The sequence below is a fragment of the Stegodyphus dumicola genome, chromosome 10 (assembly GCF_044657685.1).
Source record: "Stegodyphus dumicola isolate Sdum_Otavi_A_Nest chromosome 10, ASM4465768v1".
Lineage (NCBI taxonomy): Eukaryota > Metazoa > Arthropoda > Arachnida > Araneae > Eresidae > Stegodyphus > Stegodyphus dumicola.
The window spans coordinates 11,804,290-11,813,723 of record NC_140777.1 but is presented as its reverse complement, the minus strand read 5'-3'; the positions used below and the strand labels follow the sequence as shown (position 1 = coordinate 11,813,723).

The 9,434-nt window shown below is 30.6% G+C and overlaps 1 protein-coding gene across 1 annotated transcript; it reads left to right on the top strand.

The window, feature by feature from the left end:
* The first annotated feature begins 220 nt into the window (after window positions 1–220).
* On the top strand, window positions 221–7,034 carry LOC118192503 (uncharacterized). Its single transcript, XM_035363498.2, has 4 exons — window positions 221–268; window positions 3,941–4,030; window positions 4,148–4,185; window positions 6,252–7,034. The coding sequence occupies exons 2-4, from the start codon at window positions 4,012–4,014 to the stop codon at window positions 6,669–6,671; spliced, it is 477 nt and encodes a 158-aa protein (XP_035219389.2). The 5' UTR covers window positions 221–268; window positions 3,941–4,011; the 3' UTR covers window positions 6,672–7,034.
* The last annotated feature ends 2,400 nt before the right edge of the window (window positions 7,035–9,434 follow it).

The window sequence follows — 9,434 nt, the reverse complement described above, 5'->3', positions numbered from 1 at the left end:
TAACTTATCTTTAATCTGTCACACGTTTGATGAGGGTCAAAGTTTATTTTGCGCGACAAGGTTACGTTCCGACGCATGCACCCACTTGATTGCATTGTAATTAGCTGGCTTACCACTATTCCCCTTTATACACATTTGAGGAAAAATTTATGGTTTGACCTCGCTGACCCTCTTGTGCAGCTGGTGAGGAATTAAAGCAGCTGCTGGAGATATAAAAGGCCGGGACATCTCTGACTATTCATCCAAACCCTCAACAAGAAGAGTAAAGGTAAGTAACATCTTCCATTCTCATAGATATTGCAGTATTAGAATATACTAACTTAAACCAAGCCATTCTAGTATACTAACTTCAGAACTTCTTGTCGTTTTGCTTTAAAGACTGTCAAGTTCTATCAGACTTCAAAGATCATAAATATATTATTCCGAATGATTTTACTGAATATTAAATTTAATATCTTAAAATCATATTGCAGTTTCAGTCAGTGAAGTCTAGGCAGCATTTATATATGGTAGCTTTAAAGATTATTTAATTTCTAATCTAAACAATATAATCAGTTTCTTTCATGGTAACGTTGCTGTATTTGCCAATGCCACTTAGCAATTTCTAACTGAATAATATAAGGCCCAACAGCAGCCGAACGGTAAACTCGCTGAACACTGGTAGTTCCAACGGCCTGAATTCTATTTCAGACGAAGGAGCTGGTCGCATGGTCATTTTTGTGATGTGTAACATGCATACGAGCATTCCACGAGGTCTTTCACGAGGGTATCTCTGCCCCTTAGGCAAATAGCTCTAGTTTGCTTTAACGTAATCTCAATAAGTCCAACCAAAACCGAATAATTAATAAATAATATGGAGCAATCATTTGCCAGACTCTGTTATTGTGAACTATGCTTTAATTTCATAATGTAGCATTCTTTTTCTATAAGGGAGATTCTTGTTGGCGAATCGAATAGGTCTGCCATTAAGATAGTTTTGCAATATCTACACAAGAGCGGCTGCATGTTTTGCAAAATTCTTTCCTTAAAATTTGGCAATATAAAATGCATTTAATTATCTTTATTAACAATCTCAAATTCTATGAGGCTGTGTTGGTTAACCAGAAGTATTATGTATTTAAATCTTTGACTGCTAACGGGGCATACATGTCGCATTAAAAGTTTAAAAATTACTGCTGGGTTAAAAAGTCCTTAGAATCTCCTGAATGTTGCAGATCCTCTTCCAATAGCTGGAAAATCAAGACGCCGTTGTACACAAACGAACATTTGAAAAGAACAAATGTGAGTTGTCCAATGTTGAACGTAGGGGTATGCAAAGAATACTTTACCCTGTACCGTACGATGTAAATCTATTTCATATTAATAAAGTTTGTCAGAATAAAATAGGTGTGCTTCTAGCAAGTCGATCGCTACGCGTGGGAAATATGTATCCTACCATTAGCTACTGCTTGAAAACCATTTGTCAAAGATATTCCAAATGCTAAATTTATCTTTTTTATGATACATTTTTTTTTCATTTGGATAGAAAGAGGGGTAATGTTTCTTAAATTCGCAGTCAAAGTGTTAAGAAACAGGTTCAACACTCACATGGTCACCGGTTTAGCTTTCATAGCATTATACTTTTTTCTTCCTTTTCATAGCAAAGAATGTTAGTTAGAGATGAATAAGCATGTATCCTAATTGCCTTTGAATATTTTATGCATATAAAGAACATCTTTGGATTTAATGCAATTTGAGGGGTACCTTAAAATACTGTTAAATCTTATTAACCTTTATAGATTTTAATTGTCATTAAGAATGGAATGGTGTGTGAATAGTGCTATTATTCTGGACGCAAAACTAAGTTGCGTATTGTAATATGAAAAATATAATTATTTGCTTACTATTATTTAAAATAAATCTACTTAATGGTGGGGCTATACCTCTTGACCATTAGTAACGATGATGTGTGCCCATAGATCGTCAACTGAATTGAACTGCCAAAGGCTCTTTACATAAGCCATTCAAAATTCTCAATTCGGTCACTCTCAATTCATTTATTTCCTCGAGAAATAGGAATATAGGTTCGAATAAATAAAAGTGCGTTAATTAACATAAAATACCTTATAAACTGCTATACATTTCGATGCCACAGCATTCTGTTAGGGTTTGTGGGATTAATTTTACAGATTTTGAGGATTACAGATTTTACAGATGTATGTTTCTTGCATAGCGAAAAACAACGTACCTAAAGCCATCCAAATTTAAATAACGTAATCCTATACCCGAATGTAGGCACCTGAAAGCCCAAATTTTGAATTTAGAATTTGTTTTATTACCTATTTCATATTTTGTCATCAAACTTTAACGAATTTTCTATTAATAAACTCAAAGATTTCAAAGCGAGCATTGGCAGCACTGTACCGGGCTAAAATTCCATAAGCGGGGTAAGTTGGCGCCAAACTATTTTGGCCTTCAAAATTTGGCGAATTTTTTAAGCAAACTAAATGAAAGCACTAAAATGTGATTTTTAAACGTAAAAAGAATAGTAACTTTTAAGTTTTGCAGTAGTGAAACGCCGTTATTTTATGTAAATAGAATAAATACTAGATGAGTAAAATGAGATGATAAAATACTAGATGAGTAAAACAAAGTCCAACAGCTTTGCAAGTAAAAGCATAGTCCTATATATATGTAATTCATCATAAAATAGTAGAATGGACAATTCTTGTAAATAATTATTGAGTAAATAAATGTATACACTTATCAGATAAGAGCACTGCGAAATCAGTTTTAAACGTAAACATAATAGCAAATTATGCGTATTCAGCATCATAAACTAACTAAAATATTCAAGTTACTATCGTCGTGGAATTCAACACAATAAACAACTTTCGTTCAAAGCTTTAGATATTTCACATCTTTCGATTGCCACATGCAAGAAACAAAACTAAAAAAAAAGTTAACTAAATAAAATTAAATGAAAACATTCATAAATTAGAAACTTCATGTCATATGAAATCCAACATTCTCCCACCAACAACAGCTTAACCTTCTGCAAATATTCATATAAATATAATATTAAACATATATATAACAATAATATTAAACAATAAAACTTTAAAAAACAAAACATAGTATTTCAAAATTAAATTTAAAAAAAAATCTGGCTGCACTAAATTCGCGCTCTTACAGTTACCGAAATAAAGCTCTAGGTTTGCCACAAGAAAACATACAGCCGGAAAACACAACCAATTAAAATCGCGCCAAATAAAAAACTCTCGCCAAGCTTGGCGGTCTCTCCGATTATGGAATTTTAACCCTGTACCGCATAAAACATTTTTATCTCCACTACGCGAGACTGTCTATCGGAAATTCTAAAGAATACGGTTTTTAAAATATTTTATGATTTTGCCGCTGAATAGAAGTTTATGTGGCGTTAGCTTCAAGAACATGATATTTAATAAGTAAAGTAAAGCTACAAAACGTTAATAATATAAAGACAAAAAAAGTTTTGAAAGAAAACTGAACATTGATAAGATGAAATGAGAAAAGACTCAGAAAATGTGTGCGAACATTTAACGCTGCAACGGGAATGCTAAGCGTATACTGCTATGCTTTGTAATACCTTAAAAACGTTTATAATTTTGATGTTGAATTGTATACTGTGTAAGTGCGAAGAAAATTATTCTTAATAATAAAGCTAAGTGGTAGAATGCAAGCTCAGGGACAGCGTAAGAAACCTTAACAAACCCTTTTGGGCGAAAGTTAAAATCTGAAACTTTTCAGATTTTTTTTCATTTTATTATTTTATCTTTTACCATATAATAATTTATTTTGAAATTATATCATTTCGTTCTTTTATAGCGTTTTTCAAAACTCCAGTTATGAACTAGCATGGTAATAAATTGTTTTTCTTCCTAAAAAATAAAATCTTTTTTTTTTTTTTTTTCGTTTTCAGTACCTTTCAGTACCTTTCGTTTTCAGTTTCTTCACTACAGCATTTTCCCTTTTTGGATAAAAGGCATAATCATGAAAGTCCTTATTTTAAGTAAGTTAATTATTCATATTTCATAGATATAAAAGAATTGCTTTCCTTTATACAATATAAGGTAACAAGTGTAAATTCAAAATTATTTTTAATGAAATGTTTATTTTCCTGTTATAGGTGTTATGATCCTGGCTGTAACATATGCAGTTGCAAAGGTAAATCTATTTAAATTCCCACTTCAAATATAGTTTATAATTAAATTGTTATTAAGTATAGTGAAGCGTGTATTATTTTGACATAATCACTTAATTGTGCTTATAAAGTTTAGAAATATAATCTTTATTTAATTCTTTGACTATTAATAGGACCTATATCTCCCACTAAAAGTTTAAAAATTACTGCTAGGTTAAAAAGTCTCTTTAGAATCTCCTAAATGTGAGCGATCATCTTCCAATAGTTGGAAAATCCTCACGCCGCTGTACTGAAAAGAACAAATATGAATTGCATTATGTTGCAATGTTGGGTCATGCAAAGTATGCTTTACCGTGTATCATACGATGTACAATCTATTTCATATAAACAAGTTTTCCAGAATAATAGATATGCTTATAGTAAGCCAATCGCTACGTGTGGGACACACGTATTTTACTATTAACTACGGATGGGACATATGTGTCTCAACCTTTGGCTTGAGAACCGTTTGTCAAAAAAACTCCCAAATGCTAAATTTACCTTATTTATGACATATTTCTTTCCCATGGATAGAAAACGAGGTAATGTTTTTTAATTCGTAGTCAAAGGTTATAATAAATATAGCAAAAATATTAATCGTAGTTCAATTGTGCATGTATTTTATATTTTTGATTGAAAATTGTCGCTCCAGAAGCTTTGAGACTGAGCAATTTTAATTTATTTTTGCTCTACGAAGCGGAGTCGTTATAAATATGTAAACGCAATTTACGCATTATTTTCCAAAAGATATTTTTTATTTACGAATTTTAGAAGCATTAGTTTTCGACAATTTCTCCGTAAATCCTTTTTAGAAACTTCATTTTATTGGAGATCACTGCAGTAACTTAGTGTACATGTGTGATCAAATGCGAAGGTAGGTATTTTGTATCTGAGCACAAATACTATATAAAGAACATCAAATTCTAGAATATCAATTACTGGAGGTCAATTGCAATATATTAATTACAGTAGATCAATTATATTATATCAACTATAGTAGATCAATTATATTATATCAATTACAGTAGATCAATTATATTATATCAATTACAGTAGATCAATTATAATATATCAATTATAGTAGAGCAATTATAATATATCAATTACAGTAGATCAATTATAATATATCAATTACAGTAGATCAATTATAATATATCAATTATAGTAGAGCAATTATAATATATCAATTACAGTAGATCAATTATAATATATCAATTATAGTAGAGCAATTATAATATATCAATTACAGTAGATCAATTATAATATATCAATTACAGTAGATCAATTATATTATATCAATTACAATAGATCAATTATAATATATCAATTACAGAAGATCAATTGCAATATATCAATTACAGTAGATCAATTGCAATATATCAGTTACAGTAGATCAATTGCAATATATCAATTACAGTGGATCAATTGCAAGTATATCAATTACAGTTGATCAATTATAATATATGAATTACAATACATCAATTTCAGTATCACAATAATAGAACATCAATTACTGCATAACAAACACTAGTTTCTGAAATATAATAGAACAATTTCGTTCAAAGCAATTACCCGCGAGGTAAATCGATTAGCAAACCGTAACTGCTTCTGCTTTTTCTGAGTTTTTATACGAAATTTAGTTTTAATGAATATAAATGGCTTATACTCGTATAATAGATACAGCATTTTTTCCTAACATTAGAAATTTATTTAAATACTATGGTACTAACAATTTAATTTACAGTGTTTGCAACCTGTAATTGTACACAAAATTAAAAAATGTGTAAGACTAATATAAAGCAGGAATATTATGAAAGAAAGAGGAGAAATAAAGTTTTTTTCACAGACTTAGATTTTTGGTCGTCAATATTTCTCGGTCATTTATCTAGAAAATTTCTTAAATGTGCTCGGCTTTTGCAAGATATTTAAGTACCTCATCCTAGAATTTATTACTTTTCACTTATGCGTTAAAAATTTCTGTCAAAATTACAGTTTTTAAAAAAATGTGTAAAACTATTAGTGTTGCAATTAAAGGAATTTCTTTTTTCAGAGGGCAAAACGTGAGGCATATGCCCTCCCTGATGGTGCTGACCTTTTAGTAGGTCCCGTAAAAACAACATTTTCTTGCTTCAACGACGGTTACTACGCCGACGTAGACAATAACTGCCAAATTTTCCACGTCTGCCATTCTATTGAGACAGAGGACGGTTCTAGGGAGACTCAACAATGGTCTTTCCTCTGCGGAAATCAAACTGTCTTCAACCAGCTCACATTATCTTGCGCCGATCCTGACGATGTTGTACCCTGTGCACAAGCTCCTGAATTCTTCGGTATCAATGACAGGATTAACTCCGATGACCCCAAACTTGAATTTTTAACCGATGAAGACATTGCAAAAGCAGAACCTCTGCTGTACAGGAACAGAGGAGAGGATGTCCTTCAGCTCGGCCATCAAGGACAAAGGGGTTAAATAATACGGTACTTCATCGAGAACAAAGGTGATGGATGGACGAACTGTGCTTTGGACTTGATTGAAAGGAAGCCTAGGAGCAGAGACACTGCATTTCGATCTAGATTATCTTGTGTATGCTTCTGCAATGATCTCAGGAACTTCTTTTTTTTTAATATTTTACTTATTTGTTTACTAGTAACTTTGAATATCGAAATTTCGTTGTACGTTGTAATGCTTGACAGCTATATGTGTTGTGTGAAATGTAATTGAAGGCAAGATTGTTTATGTCGTAACATTTGTGAAGTACTTCTGCTACCTGAACATTCTTGTCAGTTTTCACTCAGTGCCGCATGCTAAAAATAAATCTATATTTGCAATATATATATGTTTTCTTTTTGATACATTTTAAGAAACACATTTCTTACACATACTGTTGTTAAATTTACATGAATTGCATTTATTTACGGTTTTTAGCCCAAAGAGGCAATTTGCCCAGAAGATCTATTAATTTAGTTTTAGCATTGTGCGTCGGTTCACTATAAATGTCGGTTCACTTTTCAACTTGTTGCCACCAAATATTATACCCCGCATTATATTTAAAGAAATTAAATAATAAAGAATCTGCATAAATGTATGTATGTTTCTCGCATTGCGATAAAACAACGGTACATAGAGCCATCCAATTTTGAATAACGTATTTTTCCACCCGAATATGGGCATCTGGAAGCCAAAATTTGGAATTTGTTTTATTATCTATTTCATATTTTGTAAAACTTTAACGAATTTTGAATTAGTAAACTGAACGATTTCAAAGCGAGTCATGGCAACACTGTACGAAAAAAAAAAACAACATTTTTATCTCCAGCGCGCGAGACTGTGTATCGGAAATTCTAAAGATATGCTCTTTTTAAATTATTTTGCGATATTGCTGTTAAATCGAATTTTATGGTTTAAGTGAGAAGAACATAATACTTAATAAATAAAGTTAACACACAAAACGTTAAAAAAAATGCCCCTTTGGGTGTAATATAAAATCTGAAATCTTTCGGGTTTTTTATTTTATTTTATTATTTTTATTTTAAATATTTTTAAAAACTGTATTTTGCGCTAATTTTAAGATATTTGAGAAATTCAAATTACTAACTAAGTAAACGACCAGACATTACATAGCATTTTCAGTTCGCGGAAAAAGAAAATACTATTAGTGTTCATAGAAAAGCAAAGAATAATTCTTGTGTAAAATTACCGACAAATCTATGGCAGATCCCGAGGACTAAAATAAATGATATAACAAATGAATTTCAATCATTTCATTTATGTTAGGTGTTTTAGATGAGATATGTTAAATGATATATCAGATGTTATGATATGTTAGATAAGAATATGAAACGACTCTGTATATTTGAAACTCATATAAGCTGAAAAAAAGGAGCTAACTGTTATCAGAGAAACATTTTCGTAAAATATAATAATAATGATAACAAACATATTAGAGATGAATGGAAAACATAAGTTAATATTTTTACGCTAATGTTACATGTCTGTTTTAAAAAATTATTAAATTGCATTCTGTAGGATATTAATCCCCAAAGAAATTTTTTTTTATAATAAAAGCTTATTTGTTATCCTAAAGTATTTAAAAAATTTGCTTATTATTGCTAAAAAAACATAAGATGTTTTAATTTCCATTGTGCAATATCATAACATTCGAGATTTTAGAAAATGGCGAAACACAGATCATCGACTTCTATATAATAAAGACATACTGGGACGCGTGTTAGCACAGCTACCAATATAGCATTCATTGTCTAATCACATTCAAACTTAGATTCTTGAATAAAAAAAAAATCTGATGTGTACACCACATGACTTCCTTGCACGGTATATTAAAATATAAGCATTTTTTCCTGCATTTAATTAAAGCTTAATTCCTTGAATTTCGTTAGAGATATATTTCTCATTCAATTAATTCGGTTCTCACTTTGCGGCAAGGCAAAAACACATAAAAACTCACAATATTTTCAAAAAAATTGAAAGATATAGAAAAATATAAAACATCAAATACAGTTAAAAGAATTTTTGCAATTAAAATTTCAGTTTCTACTCAAAAAAAGCAATTCGGCCAGGTACATTTTTTGGTGCACAAAACTAAGTTTCCTTTTGGTCCTATTCGGCAAATGATACTGAGGATCCAGAAAGACTTAATTCACTATTCTGTTTAGGTTTCAAATGTCAACAAACATATCTGATATGGTAAAAAAAATTAAGCTTAGACGCACTTAAACAATTGTTAAGTTGGGGATAATTCTACAACTATTGCATGCAGATTCACTAAACGCATAAAACCGCTAACCGAAAGATAAGAACAACATAATTCAAGGCAAAAAATGCACAATTTACAATATGTAAAAATAAAAAAAATTGAGCTCACAGAGCTGAGTAACAGAGTGGGTATGTATATGTGTATATATATATTTTATTTACTAAAATATTGATTATATTATCTCCTAATATAAATTTAGTAGAATGTATCAAAATGAGGGATATGTTATAACAGTCCTATATACAAAATTTCAACCTTCTGAGGCTACACGTTTTTGAGTTATGCTAGATACATACTTACATACGTATAGCCGTCAGGAGAGAAACTCTTCTGAATCCATTTTAAATCAATTTTATAATTCATTTGTGGAAAAAGAGTCCTCTATTCTGTCCTTACGTACAGATGTCAAGCGAAAACATCGCTAAATTACATTCGATAGCGGTCAAATGACCATTTTC